This window comes from Agelaius tricolor, unplaced genomic scaffold (assembly GCF_023055355.1).
Source record: "Agelaius tricolor isolate 1412-34295 unplaced genomic scaffold, bAgeTri1.0.p SCAF_5, whole genome shotgun sequence".
NCBI lineage: Eukaryota > Metazoa > Chordata > Aves > Passeriformes > Icteridae > Agelaius > Agelaius tricolor.
The window spans coordinates 10,451,134-10,474,281 of NW_027269265.1; the positions used below are offsets into that span (position 1 = coordinate 10,451,134).

The 23,148-nt window shown below is 42.2% G+C and overlaps 1 protein-coding gene across 19 annotated transcripts in view; it reads right to left on the minus strand.

The window, feature by feature from the left end:
* The window catches only part of MARK3 (microtubule affinity regulating kinase 3), a 62,440-nt gene extending 41,828 nt beyond the window's left edge, over nt 1-20,612 (minus strand). For 6 of the 19 annotated variants that reach the window (XM_071426382.1, XM_071426379.1, XM_071426381.1 and 3 more), the window contains exons 1-4: nt 19,887-20,607; nt 11,767-11,805; nt 7,258-7,449; nt 1,443-1,496 (exon numbers count right to left, since the gene is read on the minus strand). In XM_071426382.1, the coding sequence (XP_071282483.1) occupies nt 1,443-1,496; nt 7,258-7,449; nt 11,767-11,805; nt 19,887-19,937 (336 nt within the window). In that variant the 5' untranslated portion in view covers nt 19,938-20,607. Of the gene's footprint in view, nt 1-1,442; nt 1,497-7,257; nt 7,450-11,766; nt 11,806-19,886 lie in introns of all 19 variants that reach the window. The other 13 variants (XM_071426377.1, XM_071426375.1, XM_071426374.1 and 10 more) reach the window with 8 other exon arrangements.
* Between the last annotated feature and the right edge of the window lie 2,536 nt (nt 20,613-23,148).

A 23,148-nucleotide genomic window follows, 5' to 3' on the forward strand; every position in this document is an offset into this window, starting at 1 on the left:
GTAATCAAAGGCCCATCATGCACACTTCCAGCTTGTAGCTTTTCCAACTGAACACCTGTGACTTGTAAAAGGTTTGTATTGTATCCCCATATGAGCTCAAACTGGCATTAGAGCCCAATCTCAAGTCACACCATCTGAAGGACTATGATTTTACATTTTTAACTGAAAACATGGCACCTTTACTTCTCTCTGACCATTCTTCCCATGCTCTGATATTTCCCATTTTTATCACACAGCTTTTGTTTCAAGTGCTTCAAGCATTCAACCATTTTTATTTAGGCATTTCAAGTTGCAATCTGCCACAGAAATCAACTTTATCTGATCCACCATATTACCTAATTTGCACTTTATTTTCACCCTGCTTATCCAGAAACCACCAGTAATCTCAGGGACTAAACTGAGAAAAATTCTGAGAAAAATGGAACCAGATTATCAACTTTTACCCTGTCTACAGAGTCATACAAAGCTGCCACCTGCTCAGCTGATGGAGCCTTTCTTCTACAGGTTATTCTTTGCCTCTCAATGAAACCATAAAATGTAAGAACTTGTGTGTTTTTCCAATTTACTTTTGCACCATTAATCTTGATAAAAAGTCTAGTCAAGTGATCTTTTTAGTATTTGCATAAAATACAAATGTGTATATTCTCCAGTTTACTCTAGTTATCCTCTTTCATTTTGTTTGCAGGTTAATTCTGCATATTCTCTTGTTCAAACAGAAATATTTCAAGGGTTTTTTTATCAAAGTACTCAAAAGTAAACAAAAAGCCTTTGACTGCAGAACTTAAAAGGACAGAGTTAGAGAAGTCCCAAGCAAAAGTAACATTTAAATGTACTTCCTGCACGGATTCCCAAACAGACTGGGTTGCCTAATGAAAGAGCAGGGTTTATCACTCTGTACTAAAAAGATAAGGTGATACAACTCTAACAGCACATTAAACATTCAGAGCTAGAGGGAAGAAACCAGAATAGACATGGCCCAATTTGTTTCATACAACTGCATCACCTCTCCTGCTGCAAGCTACATGAAAGGCACAGACACTGCCTGGCCTTCAGTCCACAGGCAGTATTTCCAAGGCCAGTTTTAGAGGACAGAACATAAGTTTTGCATTTCTAAGTTTAACAAAGCAACCGTCACAAAGGAGACATGGGGGCATGACACCAAACCACAGGTCCTCTCTACAGAGTCAGCTCTGCTTGGAAGACAAAGGAAGTGGCAAATACCACTGTTTTCTCAGTTTACAGCTCCACATGAGTTCAGCTTGAACAACTGCAGGGCTGTCAGAAATATCTGTTACAAAACCAGTTATTAAATACAGTAGTCAGATGTGTGCAAAGGTATGCAATGCTTCAGATTCTCCAGCACAGGCATTCAGGGTTAATGGAAGGAGGTGGGGAAGCAAACAAGTCATAATAGAGTTGAAAGATTAAATGTAAAAACATACCTTTTGTAGACTAGTTGGGTTCAGCTGTGTTTTGTCAATTATTTTAATGGCAACCTAAAGGAAGAGTTCATGATCAGTGTTTTCCATAGGAACAATACCACATTATTACAACATGCTCAAATCCAGTAACAGACATGGAAAACATGAAAATTACACAAAAAACGCTTAAGGTCCTTCTGCAAATTATACACTTGTATTTAAACTAGAAGCAGGAATGCAAAAACCCTGGCATTTTAAGGATATTAAGATGAGAAGCTTGCTGAGTCTTTGACTTGACATTAAGACCATCACAGTCATGACAGTGGAAGCTCCAGCAGCAGACAGTGCCCCGATAGAGAGCAGTGTGCCTACAGATAATATTTACACAGCATAATTACACAACAGATTATACTCTAGTGACTGGGCACTGGCAGTTTCTAAAAGCAGAGATTTCTGAGCATATTGAAAGCATTTCCACACAAATTTGGCAAGAAGTAAGTTCATCTTTGGAAATTCACTAAATATTTGTGTCAATTTGTTCCCTGATGGGTATTAAAAAAAGTATCACTTGGAAATCAACAAAAATACATTGGCTGTAGTACAACACTTTGGGTAAGTACATTCCTTGTTCTCCTCTTTTCAGTAAATGTTGCACAGAAATATTAAAGAACATAATAAAAAATTCACACAATAAGCAGAAGAGAATTCCATACCATGCTAACTAGTCAAAACCTGAAGATTTGAAGCAATAAATAGGCAACAGAAACTTCAGTGCAATGCAGTTTGCATACTGGATGAGGTTGAACAAGAAATGAGAATCTTTCTAGAATTACACGTCAATTGATATTTTTTCTTTCTAAATTAGAGACTAAACATACCAGAAGAAGCTCTACAGAAGGAGATGGTGCCTCTCAAAGAGGCAAGATGCTGCAACTCAGCTGATTATAATACCTCACTGGTGCAAAGCAAAGGCTTTCAACTCCACTTCAATTTTTGGCTCAAACAGTAGATGCTGCTCCTTCCCATGCCACAGCTCCCATTTCCCTGCATCACTTGGAGCTATCTTTGTCACCTCATTAACTTGGGGTTGGTGACATATGGAATAAAGAATATCTTACATCAAAGCCAATTTATATCCCTACATTCAAGTGCAAAAACACAGGGATGGATTGTCACGATGGAGAGGGTAAGAGGGGAACAGTGTTGGATGCTTGGGTGCATCACAGAGTTATATAATGGACATGGTGTTTTCTGAAACAGATATTCAAGACTTATTTTGAGCTCTTCTAGCTGCAAGATACGATGAGACATGACTGAGAAGCCATCTAAGAATGTTTTTACTCTGGGAGTGTTTTCTTCTAAGGCAAGCTACTGAAATTATAGATCACTGTTTCCCGAGGCAAAATTCCATTGCAAAACCTTGAGAAATCACTTCAAAAATACAAACAAGAGAGAAAGGCATTAAGCAATTGGTATTTTTATATTAGCAGCTGTGTACAAAACCAAGAAAGATTTTTATCTCTACCTTTAAGCCTGTTGTTAACGTTGTGACAATAGTTGAAAGTTACTCACTTCCTGCAATCTCTTATAATTCTGGATTATACTGCTGGACTCTTCTAATGCTGGATGTAGTGAGCACTGCCTTTGTCAACAGCAGATAATGTTATTTGAAAGTGACCTGGTGCCCCAAGACTACCCACAGCTGTTCACTTAGTAAGCACATTCCACTTAGAAAAGTTTGCATTTTTGTTCTTGGCTGTACCATTTTGGTGAATCTTTACAAGATGTAAACTTTTTTTTAACCCACCAAGCCTTAAGGTGCCGTGTTACTGCAAAACCAGCTCACCTCAGCTCTGACACTGTCAAACAAATTCAGCCCTGGAGATACAGGGAAGGTACAGACCTCAGTTTTCCAGAACACAGACTCTCAGGCCTGTTCAGTGCACTAATTATAGCCTTAAAGGCAGGGTGAATTCAGAGAATTCCTATCCATATGAACACTGAGAGTACAATGTGTTAACATGGGCTGTGAGAGCTTGAACCCATCATCAGAACAGGGAACAACTTCAGGTGCCTTGATAAGGTCTCCAAATCACAGGCAAAGGCAGCTTGCCCTCAAGAGCAGTTCTGACCAAGTTAAATGGAGACTTTTTTAAGTACAGTTAATAAAACATTAAATTGTCTTTTAAAGCAGAAACTTTGCTCTCTTTATGTAAAGTGCATTTGGAATGGTTTCATGCACTGTGAGCTAGGGCCAGTGCTGAAAAATGCAAGTCCATCTACACTATTACACCACTGCCATGATATTCTGTGTGAAATTGTTAATAGAATTAAAACTGAGTTTGCTTCCACCATTCACAACAATGTGACTTAAAACATTCCTCCTACATGATTTGAATAAGGGAGTGAAAGAAATCAGAAGTTGGGACACTGACCAAATTGGCCAAACTGCTACTATTCAGAATGCTTTCTCCCTCTTAAATTTCACTTTTTCCAAGAGAAGAACAGAAAGAAGATGACAATAGATTCCTTGGAGTCAGACTTGGGTTCTGAAAGAATTCAGCCTCACTGGGAAACTTCAGCTCCCTGGTTATTAACTGAACATGTCTTTAAAGAAGGGTCCAGAATAATTTTGGCCACCTCAGTAATAGCAGAAGGTAGCTTCATCTTTTAGATTCATTTTGGCAAGAATGGAAAACTTGTCAGAGGAAACACCTTTTGATAAAACTACAACAGCAAATACATGGATTGCAGTCAAAGAATTAAGAAAAGCAGATTGACAATGAAGACTTGTGGTTTCAAAAGGGCAGACAGCCTACAAATAACACTCTCCTAGGCAGAGGACCAAGAAGGATGGTGTGTCCAAACACCAGCCCTAATGCAGGGAAGCTGATCTCTGGCCACACACTCCTTGCAAGACAATTCAACCCCCCAAATTAGGCTGCTGTTCTGATCATCCCCTGAAGGGCTGAACATTTCTTCCTTTCAGTAATTTGAAGATGGGCACTCATCATGCATCCTGCAGACACACTAAAAATGGAAATTAAAGAGAGTCCTAGAACTTATTCTAGTTGGAAACATGAAATCTTCATCTCAAGCAACAGGAAAACTCCCAGGGAAGGACTCCAGATGCAAGGAGATGAGCAACTAGCCTAAAAGAATGCTTAAACAAACATATCCTCCTCCCAGGAAGGGACAGAAAAGTGCTGATCTGCTTCAGGATTTGGAAGCTACTCAGCACAGAGATATAAAGAAGGAATTGCCAAAAAGTGAACCTGACATGGTCACTTAAAAGGACATTCAGAACAGAGACACAGTTAACAAGGAAAAGATAAGTGGGGTTCAAATACAGCAAGAACACAGCAGAGATGAAAACTCATTTCAGTGTAACTCCCAAAACTAAGCATTTAGTTTAGGTTTTGGTACATAAGATGGAAAAAAGAACAGGAACAAAGACAGGACAGGCTGCAGGAGAAAGACTGTAAAGCAGGAAATCACAAATTCAGAAAGCTAAGTGCCATCTGGCTGAGGCCAGGCTGAGAATATGACCCTGGAATTCTTACAAGAAGCAGATTTTCAAAGGAGAAAGAAAAAAAAGCCTTCGTGCAGCACAGGTTCCTAGCATCTACCAGGAACAGAAGAGCAGAGCTGGGTTTAGAAATGAGCAGACAATTTTTTTTTTCCAATTCATCATAAAATTCCTGAACTCAAAACTGGCAGGGAAAAACCAAGGAAAGAGAAGGTTTAAATGCAACATATTTTCCTACAGTTAACTGTACCCTATGGAAACACACAAGATAGAACTACCTGGACTAATGAAAAGCCTCATCTAAGAGGCTGCATGGAAATTTTTCAACTAGATAAGCTGAAAAGTGCACAGAGTTGTTTTTATTTTTTCCTAAAAAAAAAGAGGCTAAAGAGATATTAAGTTGGAAATAAATGAGTAAGAGTTTTTCAAGGACAAGATTTTGGGACCAATCTTGTTTAATATCTGTATCAGTGGCCTTGGCAGAGGATGTCAAAGCATAATGATTAAATCTGTTGAAGGAGTTAAGAGGCACCATCAAACACAATGGAAAACCAATTTAAACAGCCTTGGAGATGAGTTAGCAATGAAACTGAGATTCAACATACAAGGTTGGTGCTGTTGCTGATCACAAGCAAAACATATCAATTTAACAGCCATGAGAAAGCCTAGCACAATCTGAAGATTGATCAGATAAATACATATAAAAAGTAAGGGCAAGGGTGAAGTAATGACATTGGGGAAATTGCTATCCAGCATATTGGAAACAATTCTGGTCACAGGCATCAAAAATTATCAACATTGTACAGTTCATCTAGCAAGAAGAGAAATTTTACTCTTCTCCCTCTAAAAAAAAAAGTTTGAAATATCTTGAAGAAATTCCTATAAAATTAGCTTAATTGTTCCCTTCTAAGGAATAACACTCATTCCAATGGCCACAACCCAGAAAGTATTTATGCTCTGAATTGATTGAGCTACATCAATTCCATGTGAGTGGAAGAAACTTAGTACTCAAATCTTTCCATATTTAGCCAAAAATTTTACACTGTCCCCTTTATTTGTTGAAATTTCAAAGAAAAATAATGAACCAGAGGTCAACACAGTTATCTGCAAGTAAAAAAATACATACTTCACTTTTTGCAAAGTGTGGCACATATCTACCTCCAAGTTCTATAGCTACAATAAGAGCAAAGAAATACTAAACAAGTACTTGCATATCCCATCTTAAGTATCAGTAAAAAGAGGAGGGAACTTAAGTGGAAAGGAATTAATCAAAAACCTTCTCTACAAATGAGAACTAACTTTAACATCAGAAGACAATGGGAACTGTCAGCCAAAAAAATTAAAATCTATCTCAATAGCTCTTGCAAAACGATGTCCCCTCTCTTCTTCCCTCTGTTCCTGCTACTGAACCCTGTATTAGCTCAGAAAAGAGAAATTCCATTAAAGCACTGCAGTCAGCAACACAGCTTCTGTAAAAGTCCTTGCTGGTATCAGCAAACATTCACTTCATCAGACAGGTTTGGCAAGAAAAGGTTAGCAAGGTGCTTCTCCCTCTTCCAGTACTTCAGAGTTGCTTTTAATAAAACAGCACCAAGAAACACCTTCTTGTAACAAGCAGACAGGACTATAGCTCACCAAATCAGAACCACCATGAAGTGATTAATTACACTGCAATACCATGCAGAATATGGAGCTGAGTTTGACTCAAAGAAGAGATGCAAAAGAAAGTTTGTCTATACTGCACACATTGAGCAAACTGTCACTGACACAAGACTATCCCTGAACAAACTGAAGCGTCCTCCCAAGGCCACCCAGCACTGCAGACACCCTGGGATGATCCACCCTAGGATTCCTGGGAGATACATGGCTCTGGCAAGAAAATACTGCATTTGGGCTACTTGGAACATAATTAAGACAACATTTAGTTCTCATGCCCAACTTTGCCTCCAATACAGCCCTACAGTATAGAGACACTAAGAGGCAGTCCTTCCAACAAGCTTATTTAATTGCTGTATATTGATCTGGTTTTTGAAAATGGAGGATTTATCCAAGAATATTAGTAGCAAATTTTAACATAATTCAGCTGGACAGAGACTCACCAAATATACAAGTTTAAGAAACCATTTCCAAGAGAAATTGTTTTGTAATCGTTTCTAAAAAAATAGTTTTCAATTTCTGTTTTTTTCTACATCAGTGGCAATATCTCTAGTAAAATGTGCTCTATGTTCACCAACTTAGATGATGCTATTCCAAGAGAACCTTCACACCTACAGCAACTCACTGCTGTTTACACCCATACCACGTTACCTCTCTGCCAGTTAGGATGTGCCTTGCCAGCTTCACTTTTGCAAAATTCCCCTTTCCAATGGTTTTAAGGAGTCTGTAATTTCCAATATGTGGCTGCTCATCAGCACAGGAGGCTATGGAGTTCCTGCAGCGAGCTCCAGAGCGCCCAGTTCGAGAGGAAACTTCCTGCCGTCCATCTCCATGGGACGTGTGCTGCAACAAAAACACACACGTGGTAAGGCTGAGGAACACAGACAAAACACATCAATGAGGAGAAGCAGACAGCATTCAAAAACATCAGCAATGCCTTTGAAGAAATCTTCAAAGGATCCAACTGAAACTTCACACTCACACTGAACTTTGTTCTGATGGGGGCAATAAAGTGGTGCCCAGTTCATGACACAATATTCACCTCATCACCTGGTCAAGACAGTGGAATATCACCTGCACTGCAACAGCTGAGCCTTTCTAAGTAACTTACATGGACTGCCAGATCAGGCACAAAATATAGAGGTGTTTAATGTTATTTCCCATTTGCATAACTAGTGCAGGAAAGCCTTTGGAAAGGAAACACGAATACAGATTTTCCAAGATCACAAATTGTTAACCCTTATTGGACAACTTATACTAATAAAAAAAGGGTTCTTTCTTTCCTGTGGTACTAACTTGTGTTCCTACAGATCCACACGACTGCAAACACCCAGGATGATCTGGAGAACAAGGAAAGAAATCTTACCTAATCTACTGAAACCTTGAATATTGATAAGCTGAAAGCCAGTTACAGAGATCTGAGACACTGTCTGCAATCTTTCAAGTTCCTTTCACTCTCATTTCCCTGAATAGCTACTGATTGCAAAAAGGAATGGTTATATATTATCTATAACAGTCTTTACTCATTAGATTACATGGTTAAGATTTAAGTATTTTTTCACTTCCTGATAGCCTGTTTATGAAAGAGCAGGTGCCCTCTTACATTCTTAACTCATGGTTGAGGTCCATACACCACCCACACTCATTAAAGTATTATTTAGAAATGTTTAGGGGCCTCCAAAGGTGGAACAAATATCTGACTCCACCAAAGATGACACATTAAATTCACAGTCATCACAGAAACCCTAGATCTTGCTCTTCTACTACTCCTCCTCTTGCTGAAACCCATTTGGGACAACCAAGAAACTGGCATAGAGCAACATTCAGTCTGCAAATCACTGTAGTGTGAGGATGAGATCATACCTCAAGAGCTAACAACCATAGTACAGGCACAAATGAACAAATTCGTGCTTGCTTGACACTTGGCAAGTTTCACTTGCCTGATGTAACCTTGTGACCATACACTCTCACATCTTGGGCTCCTTGATTTGTTAATTTGAGTTCAACAGTTGTGATCAAATTATTGTTAAAAACACTTTCATTTAAGAAATGCTACTGATAGGAGTCTATGGCAACTCCTGGGAAATTGTTTCAATAGTTCTATTTTAAAAAACACACAATGTTTTAGTATCAATCTGGCTTTAGCTTCTCCTTACTGCCTGGCTACTGCATTGCCACAAGATTTGCACTTCCCATAGAGGTACTTCATTTCTCTGGTCACAAAACCCTTCCACCACTTCAGGAAGTGATATGCATCTTGAGCTCCCTAAACAGGCTGCTGTACAAATGATTAAAGACAAGAAAACATTTCCTGTACTTCTGCTGAGAACCGTCCTCTATTCTTCCAACATCTTTTTGTGGGGGTCATGGTAGACATGGGCCTGCCATACCAAGAGTAGGTGCAGCAGGGCTAAACACAGAGGCTGCATCTTCTTTTCAACACCCCACTGATTTCACAGGGGCAGAACTAACCCTCTTTGCAGAAGACCATATGTACCTGACCACCCAACACCAACCCTGATTTACTGCTTCTCATTCCTGGATTCTTACAGGCACGATCACATTTGGCTGAAGTGAAATGCAAAGTTTCTTTTCATGCAGAATATCAAGTGCTCCTAATGAGAGGCCCATCCTGCCCTATTTCATAGTCTAACAATTTTATCACAGGTCAGGAGCAAGAGTACACGTTTTTTCCAAACCACTAATAACTGGCCCAAGAAGCACATCCATAACAATATCCAGTAAAAATTCAAGGCTTGATAATAACTCAGTGTTCTCAATAATATCTTGAGACCTGCAACAACTGGGTGTTTATCAATCAGTAATTCTCAAGGAGATGAAGGGTGAGCAGTCAACAACTGAAGGACCTACTAAAGCCAGTGAAATCCTATATTAACAATTTCAGTATTTTGCACGTCCTTAATGTCAGGCTGGTGCTGATTGTTCAGGCCACCTTAGCCACCCCTGTGTGCACTAGCACAGCAATGCCAATCCTCTGTATTTCCCTAAACTTTGACTTCTAACAAACCTTGCAACACACAATGCAGAGAACTTCTCTGTCAGCTCCTTTCATACCTCTCAGTGTCAAATTATTCAGACCAGCTAGAAAAAAGCAGCAACTGCTGATTCTAGGTGTTAACATCCTCCTGCATTGCTACCCCTGGTGATCAGGGACCAGGATGTTCTGTACAGGGCCATAAGGATATTTCTTGGATATATCAGAGGAAGGTTCATTTCAGTTCAAGTACAGCATCCCAGGAATACAGCTGTACTACTTACACTTCACTTCACTAAGTTGATAACCTTCCTCAAAAGAAGAAGTGTATCAGAGCTATTTAAACTGCAGCCCTTCCACACCTGGGCACTCGGCACAAGCTGCCTTCAGCAGGAGCCAGACTGCCTCCCAGCAGGGCTTGTTAGCTTAGGCTCTCCAGCAGACAGATTCAACAACTTGAATTCAACAGCTTTTGAACCACATAGCTGACTCTGAAAACACAGCAGTTGTGCTGGAACTAAAACACTGTTAGTCCTGAGCTAGCCTAAGAAGCAGCTGAGATGTGGGCACCAGGCACGACGTAGTCACAAGCCAGAGAACAGGTTAGCCAAAATTGATCTGACTCATACCCTACTTCACATAAGCACTATCAGGAAGGTTCTGTTATACTAACAAACTCTATTCCACATAGCAAACCACCCAGTAATTGTGTCTTGAGAGCTTCACTGTCCTCTTGTTGAAAAATGACTTCTTGTGTCCTATAATTTTTTCATGCTTCCTAGCTTTGCATTTAAAGGGCAGCATGAAAAGCTGTGAACTGATTTGGACTAGGGTTGATAAACTGAACAAAATCTCCTTGTATGGAGGTCTGCATTTCCACTCCAACCCAGATTATTTCTTTTCAAGAATATGACCTTTTTCAGCTGTGGGTTTTAAGTATCAAGCTGCGTGTTCCTAAGCAGTTCAGTTCTCTCCAACCGATTTGCTCAGACATGTTTCCCTCTGTAGAAATCCAGCCATTTGCAACCATATCTAATTTGGACTATATTCCACTTCACATAAATAAATCTATCAGCAAGTCCTTCCTCTGTCAGTTACATTATTATACTGAACAGACAACAAGCTTTCTAAAAACCACAGAAAACAGATTGTCCATTTCAACATGGATTTTCTTTTGCATATGGAAATGAAGAGCATAAACTCAAAACTGAGCGAAAGTGTTTCTCCCAGCCTAGTCATTTTCAAGAAGCCATGATAGGCAGATGGAAAGCTAAATGGTGTAGGCAAAAAGCAAAATATAGGTGGTCCAACAAAAGCTCAAATCATGCATTGGCTTGTACAGCATCTGGCTCAAGTACTTCCCAGGGCAGTTTCCTCAGCAAACAGCTTAACAGTGCCAATCTCAGCCCAGAGAAATGGCAATAGCATCTTCTGCTCTCCAAATTGAGATGAATGCCATTTGTCTTTTCCCTCAAATATCCAGATTTTGCCTTCCTCACTACACTGACCCCCCAAAACTCTGTTGAATTTCAGGCTTCTTTTCCAGGTCCGCATTTATATGGTTTCAAGAAGATATGGGCTTTGTCTTAAAACCATAAAATTTAAAATCAGCATATGTTCATTTCTAATAAGTTTCCATATATTGTGGTAGGTGAGTTGTATTTCCTGGAGGTGTTTTCTGTGTAAGAATAACACTTGCTAATGAACTCACCAGGGCTAAGTGTTTCCCAAAATATCTGTCTTCATGTAAAGCAGGACCATTACACTGTAGAGGGAAACTAAGGCAAGGAGATGAGGTACTTTGTGCAATTTCGGGTTTGCCAGTCACCACCTCTTTTAAAAAAAAAATTTCCTGAAATCCACTCATGACAATAAAGCACTTTTTTTCCATATCTTGGCATGCACCAGATTGCATTTAAAAATCTTTTAAATACTTTAAACGTTTGTTCTTTTTTTTGCACCATCCATTTCCAAGCTAACAGGACAACCTTTGTCATTTAAAAAAACCCCAAAACAAAACATTTTCCTCCTCCCCTCAGCCCCACCCTATTATTACTCAACCCAGAAGGAAATGAAGTAAAACATCTCCATTTGTGAGAGACCTTACTGCAAGGGAGGGACTGAACCCAAGACCGACTCCATTTGGAACACAACACAAAACCCACCTTTTCGCAAAAGCCTTCCCCCAATGATGAGCCGACATCCTTTCATAGCCAGATAATGATTAGCATGAAGAGAAAGAAAAAAGAAAAGGAAAAAAAGTAAAAAGCAAATGAAGTATGAGGGTGTCAACAACTGAAATCTTTTTGGTAGATGTTAGTTTTATCCAGCATCTGTATGGTTTCAGATATCTTAACATTCAGAGGATTAGAAACACACGGGGCAGGGGATGACTAGTATCAAAGTTCTTGAACTGCTTAAGAAGGTGACAAACGTTGAGGAAAAAACCTGAAAGAAACAGAATCTGATATCCATTCAAAGAGCTGAAAAACAGTAAGAAATCAGAATGTCCAAGACCTGCAAAAATCCATGTTTAATTACAGTAAATAGGAAACTCTTTCTGAAATGTAGGGAACAAATGGCATCAACTTTTTTAAAGTATTTATTTAATTAAATAGTGACAACTAGCTTATCATCAGCAAAACTGAACTAATACAATTTAATCTTACTGAAGTTTCCAGGAATATTTATTACCTTAGCTGTTACCTAACCTGTGTATGAAATACTACAAAGTGATATTACAGAATTTCTTGGAAATCTGTCAGACCAGTAACAATCATGACAGCCTCATTTCATTCAGCTTGTTTAATTGTAATAAGAAAAAACCCATACTTAAAGCCTATACCTTATAATGTTAATAATGTAAGGATTCCAGGACATGAATTTTTGAGACACTAAATTGCTTCATTACCTTAACCTGGGTACACAATATATAAATAAATGGTAATTTCTGGCAGTGCACTTGCCACTACCATTCTATTTACAGAAAAACTTAACAGGAAACTCAAAAATATTTTAAATCAAACATGCAAAGACAAAATTTCACTGCAGCCCTTCCCAACAATGTTTTGTATTTTATTTCCCATTCTCATTAACATCTTTAAGAACAGACAGACTGCTGAGTACTGCTCAGTGTAAGAGCAAAAAGGCAGCCCTAAGGATATGCACAGAGGTAGCATCTTACTGAGCAGACATCCCTGAAACAGCACAGCAGGGCATCCTGCAACTGCTGACACAGGAGTTCTACTGGAAAGTCAAAACACAGACTTACGTTTCTGGCAGCCACCAAAGGGTGTCACAGCAAACACTCATCCACAATTGTTTATATACCACTTACTGCTCTGGGATTCCCTAAATCATCATGTATTATAAGATATTATATTATTTTCCTAAATTATAAACAGGAACACATCAGGTGAAGATGTCCTGTACTTGTCCTGATTTAACTTCCCTCCTACCAGTGACCAAAGCACAAATCAGGATATGGAGTGAGGTGGGTTTTGTCAGACCCAGCATGCATATGTTGATGTTTGCATAACCAATTATTTGGTTCCAACACATATAATTAAAAGGCAGTTTTTAGACTAGCTTGCTCCATAATCAATCTTAAGGGTAAACAGTCATGGCTTCCATCTCACAAAATTTTAAAGGGTCTCCTAAGAAGAAAAATGCTATCCACCTAAAATGGCACTGAAGTTATCAACCCACGAGGGCAGATTTATTCACTGATGTAGGCTACAGCCCAACCATTATGGATGTTGTGATTGAGAGGAACAACTGAAAGGGTCAGAATTCATCAAGGGAGACAAGCAGACCTTCTAGAAATGTAATATAGATGTTAAGGGAGAGAAAACACTAATTGGGATGCTTCCATTGTCAAAAGGGGAAGATTTCACTGTGCAGTTCTCAGCCTGTCACAGTGCTCATTCATGTAATTGGTATGACATTCATGAAAAAGAGTGGCTCTTTTAATTAGGTCAGATCTGTCAAACCACCGGATTAAAGGGGAACCTGGAGAGTAAACAGCCTTTAGCACATGGAAGCTATACCTCTGACACACATTCCTAATTCCTCCACACCTCAGTGGGGAAGGCAAAATAAAAGAAAAAAAACAGGAGTAACACTCAGGATACAGCTCAAAGTGAGCACAGCAATTGAACAGCCTACACTGAGCAGCCTGATGGAGGGGGACAGTAGGGACACAGGACACCTGGCAAAGTGAAACACTGGGAGAAGAGGGAACACTGCTACCCAAAGCAACACTTGCACACCCCTAATTCTGGCTACTGACCAGCAGTGGGAAGTGCTAGTGACAAGTGCAGCAGTGCTCTGAAGACCAGAGTGGGGAAGTGCTGACAGCAAAGCACTAACAGTCCTCAGCAAAGGCAGGATGCTTCACACACAGGGTCTGGCTCAAGAGTCCTCCCATGCAAAACCACTACAGCCTCTGAGATGTGTTTGGCAGTATGTGGTTCATGCTCTATACAGCATATGAAAGAGAGTGAATCTGTAATTCCATGATTAGCACTGAACAACACAACAGTGAAGAAATCCTGCTTATATAATCAAAAAGATAAGTCTGGTGCCGGTTAGAAAAGCTCTTTAAAAGCTCTTTTGTTGCTTCACATTATCAAGATCTGACATTCATCATATCTTTCCAGCCAAAGTTCCTTTACTGCTGATTAAAATGGATATTTATTGACATCAGCCTGGGGAATAATAGCTAAAGAGCCAACCATATTCTATTCTTCATCAACAATACTGCCAACTAAGTTGTTTCCAGAATCATCACTGTCAGTAATTACATGCTAAACAAAAAAGAAAAAACCCAACCACCTCACAGTTGGTTTTCAAAAACCACATTGAGCTTGCAGATAGAAAGCTTTGCTTAGGCTTTAACCCTGCAGGAACAAATTTTATTTGAAAGTCAATTTCTGTTTATATGTATATATACACATATTGAGCTCAGCAACTTGCTGCTTTATGGGGCAAGAATTCCTCCTAACCCAAAGAGGGTTAGGGTTTCTTCCTCATCACAGGTGTACTCAGTATCTTTCAGGTTTATGTTTTAATAGCAGCATGCACCTATTTATCATATGTTCTAAAGAATTTTAGTGGCAGATGATCTCCACGCAAAGCAGAGCCAACCTTGATATGCCATGAGCCTAAAAAAAAAGTGACCTCCATTTTTGATCTGGCTGACACCCATGAGGCAGCATTACTTGACTGAGGAGAAGAGGAAGTTGCAGACACATGCTACTTATATATCATATGAAATGGAGATTGGGAGAGACAAATGCCTCCACTCTTTGAATTCCTTTGACTTGAGTCACCTGAGACATGTTGTCAACAGGAACTGTCCGCTCACATCAACATGAATGTATCTTTTGGCTAGAACTAAAATGGAGAATTGAGCAGGTAAGGATACCAGGTGAGTGGGTAACAAAAGTTAGGAAGAAGACTGTGAAGTTCAGTGTACTAAATACTGTATTTACTCATTTATTTTCTTTCAGCAATTCCTGTAGCTGTGTTGTGTTTTTCAGACTGCTACTTCTAAGCCCACAATATAAGCCACATTTGCTGGTGGTAACAAATGAAGTCTAACTATGTAACATTTTCTGGAGTAAGGTCCTGCAACTTAGTTTTTCTGAGGTATTGAAATAATGTAAGAAAGGAAGAAAAAAATATATTATTTCCAGGAATAAAACATCCCAAATTACACTGTTGTAAATATGTATCTGTTTGTACTTGTGGCACAACTCAAATTACCCTAGCCCTAGGGTGCTGTGCTATGACTGGCTTAATTCAAGCCAAAACAAAACCACTAGGAAGCATTTCTAACCTTCCCCACCTGCACTGGACATTCTGTTTACAGCCACAGAATGGAGATAACTCCACTTTTCTTAAGGGTTTCTACCAGTCGGATCAGAGCTGACCAGACTCATCTCAGAGCCCTGTGATAATCAGTGCTGGCACAAACCGCGGGTGGGAAGGGGCACCCGAGGCTGATGCCCCCAGCAGCCTCCCATCAGTGTGAGCTGACTGAAACCAAGTGATTAAACACCACAGCACAGGCTGCTCAGCACAGCTGAGAAATAAATGTCTCACTGCAAAAATGTGAAAATACTAGCAGTTGATGACTCGCAATGTCATGCAGCTCACCAGGTATTTTCTGAGGACACAGTACCAGGCCTATCGAGCATCAGCATTTTTTTCTGCTCTGGGGAATTTTGGCACTATAAAATACATGCCAGGTGAATTCCTAAAATATTTTTTCTTTCTAGTTATTTTGCCATCTTTGCCCAATTTAATTCAAATCAGAACACTTATTACAACTGGTGAAAAATATGGAATAGTGTAGATGGTCCTGTAGAAGAAAATCTGTCAGAAGTGTTGGCCACAGGAACGCTTCCCTCCTCAATCCTTTCTTTAAAAAAAACCCACAGGATTTCATGCTGAGGAAGAAAGCATTCAAATTACAGATCTATCTGTAATAGGAGAAGACTGATAAATAATATATAGAACAATGCAAGCTTGCATATTGTCTGCAAATGCTCTAATGCATTTCATAGTTAATTGGTAATAAACCAAGACATACTGCACTAACTTTCCCAGTAGCTCAAAATACATTTTGTACCTAACTCTGCCTTTGCTAAATCTTTTTAAATAAAAGAAAAAAACAAAAACCAAAAAGGGGTGGTACTTCTGCTGCACAGAATCCTTTTGTGCAAGCACAGTTGCCATCATGCTGGCATTTTTCAATAGCAAATTTTTCACATTAGGCACAGTCATGGAGATAAGAGTATATTTTAGTCTTGCTTTTCCTCAAATTATTTAAATTTTTAATTCAGATTGGCCTGCAGAACCAACACATTCAAAAGAGTTACCCTTTCTCCCCCCCAGAAAACACAGCTGTGCAACGAACACAGAGGTTTTAATTAAACTCTTTAATGCAAGATTATTCTTTTCTATTTCATGCTGTTAAAAAAAGTAATCTTCCAACCTCCATACCACCTGTATTTCCTTGTTTCTATCTATAGTTTGCTATCATCTTCCCACTCTTTGAATATTTTTTTAATGAATAGTTGTCCTACTCCTCACAATCTTGTTTCTTCTGCTCCTATTTCTTTGTCACTGGCTGTCCTCCATCCTGCCATATGCACATTCCTCTGTGACTCCTCTCATCTTTTGTTTTCCACCTTCTATCTTCCTTTTCCACTTTGTTTCCACACTCTATTCTCCTCCATCTTCTCTTCCTTCCTTCTCATCACTAGTAAAACAGGTTTACTCATTCTTCTGTCATCTAAAGTCCTTCTTCTGTGTCTATCCTGTCTCCCAGATTTGCATGAAGGAGGTCTCTGCTTGTCTCTGTTGCTTTCTTTCTCACATGCAGGACATATTTTTGAAAAAGACAGAGAAGATCTGATCCTGTCCTGCACTTCTGTCCCCTAAGCAGCCCCTGCTGCACAAGACATGGCCAGAGAGGAGCTGCTGTGTCTCTGCTCATGGCAGGCCAACAGCCAGCTTCCAACTGTCCAAGTGTGAAGTTCCTATGATCACAGATCATCTGGGATGCCTTTCCTCTCAAAACCAGGTGACTCGCAGCCAAATTCTTTAATCTCAAAGGCACTAAAGGCTTGGTAGCTCTGAGGAGCTTTTGGGGAAAGTCACTGTGACAGTATTTCCACTTCAGCATGTCTTGATAAGAAGCCTTAGGAAAAAAAAATAAAAATCAAGTACTGGCAATTACACTTTTTTATTCAACAGGACCTGCCAACCACTGAACGTGGTTAAGTGCAAGCACAGACAATGATAATTTACACTCACTGTCATTCTGGAGGCTAACTTCATTTTCAAAACTGCAAGTATAGGCATGGATAAGCTATGATCAGCACACTTCAACCAGATTCAACACCAGCCAAGCCTTTGTCAGCAGTGGTAACCTTCCAAGCAGAGAGGAGGCATTAACAGGGTCCACAACCATGGCCCAAAGGCTAGCTGAATACCTTGGCACCTCCTAAGCCTCTTCAAAGAGCCCTCTGAATATTAACTAATTAGACTTCTCTTATGTGAAAGAGAATGAATCAAGGCTCAATTTACCTGCCAACATAACACACCCAGGTTTGGGGTATAGAACAGTTAGCTGAAGTATCAAAATTATTGCATTTGGTATTAAAAAAGAGACCTGGCGTTCACAGCTCTAGGGGGAATTCAGACAGACTAAATGTCAGATTTAAATTTAGTTTTTAAGCAAGGCATAACAAAATAGTTTGTAAATTTCTAGATAACTGATGGCCAAAACATCAGAGAGCTTCCTGAGGAATATGGTATTGTACTGGGGAGGGCTTGGCTGGCTGGATCTGGCGAGTACTTGGATTAATCACTCCCTGTCAATATCACTACCTACAGGTATTTCTGTGGACACCAGCACAGAATACAGCACTTTAAAAATATGCCTTTTTCTAAACCTAAGGCAATTTATCTGCAAGCAAGACAATCCATGTATGTCAAATTATGAAGATAACTAAACAGAAGTGTTAGACCAATATTTTGAAGTGAGAATAAGGTGCCTTAAGTGGAAGACATGTAAAAACCTAACTTCAAGTGCTAGAACACACAGCTTGTGAATAATTATGTTTCCTCAAGCACATATTAAGTCTTTCCACTGTTAAGTTATCCACAGTAGAGTTTGAATTAACTGGGGAATCTGATCTGAACACTTTCTGAAATGATTTACTATGTGGCTTCCATACATTCACATGGAGCTTGAAAAGTCCAGTCAGGTTTGATATAGACTAAAATCACCCAAATCAACCATGCACAGTATTTTGTAGAGTGTTTCAACTTCAACTCTCCCCATGGCATAGGAAGGGCTGCATAATATTTTAATTATTTTCTTCCACAAGACAGGAAGCTCATTGAGATTTTACAACCAAATATGCTTAGTTGGCTTTTTGCTCAGTACAGCCCTTAGCCTGCAGGTTGCATGTAGTGCTAAAGCAAATAAAGATCACAGAAGTTAGAAATGCCTATTATGTCAATAAAATCTAAATCCCTAGTAATGCAGTAATTGTTCCATGCAGCATGTTTTCTAACGCTTTGTCTGGTCTTGTTTTAAACAATGGGGCTACCATCACTTTTCTCAGACTATTTATGGTCTGGAACAATCCAACAGTTTTTCCTGATCTTTAACCAAAGTTTCCACCTTTTATGCCAGTCCAAAACATAAGAAGCCCTCCCAAAAAAAAAAAAAAAGAAAAACAAAAACCAAACCCCTCAAAAAAAGCCTCATCCGTCAAGCTTAGCATCTATCTTGTAAAGAATATCAGATAGCCTTGACAAAAAGCTGAATACAAAGTTCACCTATCAACTCATTTTAGACTACAGTGAGTGACAACTCCCTTCTGTTTATCATTTGGGGACATGTCAGAGCCTCTGCAGAAAAATGGTTAGACAGGATACACCAGGATCAAGTAAGTTTTAACTCAGGAGAAACACAGTTTCTATCTGCAGAAAGGGAGTCTCCTACCGAGCTTCGTTTGTTGCTATATGCTCATGTGGTAGGACTAGCTTATTTTTTTGTTCTTTCTTCCTTTAGCATACGACCTTTGTGACTGACTTAATATTGTAAATAAAGTGTCAATTCCTAAACCTTGGCTTTGTCAAGGTAAAAAAAAAAAAAAAAAAAGGAGGGGGTATTCGGTGTGAAGGGAACAAGCTCCCTTGCGCAAAGGGTAATTCCAATAAAGAAACCCTTTTAATGTCATCTGAACAGGTGACTAGCCTAACAGCGTCATTACCATCGAGAACCCTGCAAATTAAGCAGGGAAGAGGCCTATTATCTAGGTCACCTAGCCCACCCCTAGCCAAGCTGAATTATTCCCATCTGTTTACCAGAGGTTTATTCGGGTGCATTGGCAGTAAGTTCGCATATCAGGAGAAGGCAGCAGCCCCCCAGCGCTCCCCTCCCCACCGCGGATCCCCGTTACCGACATAACCAACGCGATCCTCGCCACCCTGCGACACTCAAATAGAACCGGGGGAATTAAAGAGGGGACACCGGCTTTGGGAGGGATGCCCGCAAACGCCACGGTGCCGGCGAACCATGCTGTGGAGGGGTTAAAAAAATAATCAATTCAGAATAAATCGGCAATTTGGGCAGCGTACGGGCGGAGGGCGGCTGCTGACAGCGCCCCGCGGGGCGATGCCCGCGCGGCGGGGCCGGGCGGCGCGGGCCGGGCGCGGTGCGGTGGCGCGGCGGGTCCCCCGCGGCCGCGGTACTCACGTTCTCGGTGTCGCGCTCGTTCACCGTGGGCAATGGAGTCCGAGTGGACATTTTCCCTCACTCGGGCGGCCGCGGCGGCGGCGCGCACAGACACACACACGGGCCCCGGGCTGCGCGTCTGCTCCGAGATGGTGGTCGCAGGGAGCCACCATGAAGGACGAGGTGCCTGGCGGGGGGCGGCGTCGCGTCGGTGCCCCCCCACTAGATCCTCCTCGGGGAGCGGAGCGGCCTCGCCCCCTCCGAGTCCTTCGGGCTCATCCTACAGCCGGGGTCCGCAGGGGTCAGCAGCGGGCAGGGGGCCGCCTCATCCAGCGGGGAGGGGATGGAGCCGAGGGAAGGGATGGAGCCGGGGAAAGGGAGGCGGCGAGGGAGCGGCTCCGGGGGGGAGGGGGTGAGCGCAGGGCGGGCGGGAGGAGGCGGCGGCAGCAGGACGCCCCGCAGCCCGGCTTCTCTCCGCTGCCGCCGGGGCACGGCTAGCGCAGGCCCGCCGCCCGGGGGGCTGCCCTCTCCTTCCCCCGCCGCGGCCCCGCTTCACCGCGCCGCCGCTCGCATCGCGACCCGCCCCAGGCTCCGAGAAGGCCGGCGCCCCGCGGGCTGCGGACGCTCGGTGGGTGCCCGCCCGCTGCTCCCTCCCTCCCTGCCTGCCCCCCGCCCGCCCCGCCGCCGCTCCCGGACGAGGCAAGATGGCCGCGCTGCTCCTCCGCGCCAGCCCAGCGCCGACATGAACCGGAAGGTCCCGCCCCCCGCCCGGCGTGTGCGGGGGCCTCGGGGCCGGGACCGGCCCTGCCCTCCGTGCCGGCCCCGCTGTTCTCCGGGGATCGGCCCCTGCCCTCCTGGGACCGGCCCTGCCCTCCGTGCCGGCCCCGCTGTCCTCCGGGGATCGGCCCCTGCCCTCCTGGGACCGGCCCTGCCCTCCGTGCCGGCCCCGCTGTCCTCCGGGGATCGGAGCAGCCCCGGCGCGGCACGGCTTGGGGCGGGTTCGCTTTTGTGAGACCCCACCTGGAGCACTGCATGCAGTTCTGGTGTCCCCAATATAAGGAGGACGTGGAACTGTTGGGGCGAGTCCAGAGGGGACCTTGAAGATGTTAAGAGGACTGGAACATTCCCCCTACAAAGATGGAGAAAGCTGGGGCTGTTCAGCCTGGAGAAGAGAAGGTGGTGTGGGCACCTCAGCAACCTTCCAGTGTCTGAGAGGGTCTGCAGGGAAGCTAGAGAGGGACGCTCCATGAGGAGCTATAGTGATAGGACAAACAGTAATGGGTACAGATTGAAAGAGGGGAAAATTAGATTAGGTTTTAGCAAGAAATTTTTTACCATGAGGATGGTGAGGCACCAGAACAGGTGAAACTGTGGATGTCCCACCCCTACAAGTGTTGAAGCCCAGCCTGGATAGGGCTTTGGGGAACCTGGTCTGGTGGGAGATGTCCCTGCCCATGGCAGGGGGTTGGCACTGGGTTCTTCCAACCCCTTAAAAGCCTCTGATTCTGTAAAGAGGCCCTCAGGGAGATGTGGCCCCCCTGGCGTGGGAGGAGATGTGGGGTGGGGAGCTCAGGTTTTGGGGAGCACCGTGGGGCAGAGGGGAAGGTGCACAGAGTGGCTGGAGAAATGGCAGATCTCCCTACAGAGCCAGCCCTTGGCTGGGGAAGGGGACAGACCCCACTGCCCACTCACAGCCAGGGAAAGGGACACAGGCAGGCATAGTCCAGGAATGGTCATCCATGTTCAGGGTTCTGTCCTTGGGCCATTTGCCAAAGCATGTCCTTCCTTTCCTTGGGCTTTCCCAGCCCAAGGATGGTGTGTGTTACAGAAGGGAGCTCATACCTGGCGGGGGTCTGAGGCTGCTGTTGGCAGATCTCACCTGGTGCCATCAGACACCCATACAGTGTTACAGCACTGTGTTTTCATCCAACTTGATGCTTGGCTCATTTGTTGAAGGAGGGTGGAAGCCTGAGCTATCAAAACATTCTTTGTGTATCCAGTAGTTACTCTGCATAGTCCTTTTTAAGTCTATGAAGATGATCTTGGTATAGTCATGAGTAGATCTAATTATGAATGAAAAACAAGAAAGAGAAATAACTTTTGTATGTTCAGCATGTAGGTGGTTTAAAACCAAACCTATTTCTGGTTTTTTTGTTGTTTGTTTGTTTTTGTTTTTTTTTTTTTTTGGTTTTTTGTTTTTTTGTTTTTTTTTTTTAACAGAAAAAATATGAACCTCTGTAGAAAAAAAATGTTGGGTCTGGTGGGATTTGTAGAGACTTGGCATATCTGTGGATCTGGCAGCCTAGCACCTAGCAGTAACATTTTGTCTTTCTAAAGTGGAAGGACTAAACTAGACTTCTAAACGTTATGGCTCTCATAAATATTTGAAAGCTCAGCCCTGAAATCCATCCTATGATGTAGGTGATATTTCCCTTGCTTTTAGAGACATGAACAAGGAAAGATGGCCTTTGAATGCCACCGAATAATGTATGTCTGTTACTTCATCTTCAGGACTACAAAATGCTCCACAATGTCTGACCTGCAGATTTTCCTTCCAACCTCTCATTAAGCTGATGTCTTGCTCTTTGTCAATGGCAGGAATTTTGGATTTCAGGACTCTTCCCTTATGAAAATGTATTTCTGGGTGTACATGCACGTCCATGCGTGTCTTTGCTCAGACAACACATTCTCACAGCAGAGCCACTGTCCCTGGGAAGCAGGCAGGACCCCTTGCACAGAGCAGGGAGCGGGATTTGTCTATATCTGACTTGCCAAGGTCAGTCACAAATCTAAAGCAAAGCCAGGAAAAGTATCCAGATATCCTGACTCTGCTTTTGCCACAGGGTTGCTGCTTCATCTTTTTCTTTTTGGTTGCCAGTAGAATATGTTCTTTATGATGTGTTTGTAAAAAATTTTAATTGAGTTATGACGGAGTCAGAAAAAGGGCAGCAATTGGGCAGAGGTTTCTTTGGGCTGTCACCCAGCCTGGAGCTCTCAGCCTGCACTCATGGGCACTGCAGCCAGCATGGGAAGGCTGAGCTGCCCACGTTGGAGCTGTTGGCACAGTCTGGGAAGTACAGGTAATGCTGTTTGCACCTAGGAGTGTGCCTGTCCTGATCTGTGCAAGTTCTGTGCACGGGCATGAAGAGGCATTAAAAACAGCATTGTGTTTTACATACTTGCATTTCTGCTCTGTGGAAGCAGTAGTCACTCAGATAAAATCTGAGCTGTACAATGGTGGATAGTCAGATGGAATTCCTGGGCCTGTTGATACAGTAGGAGT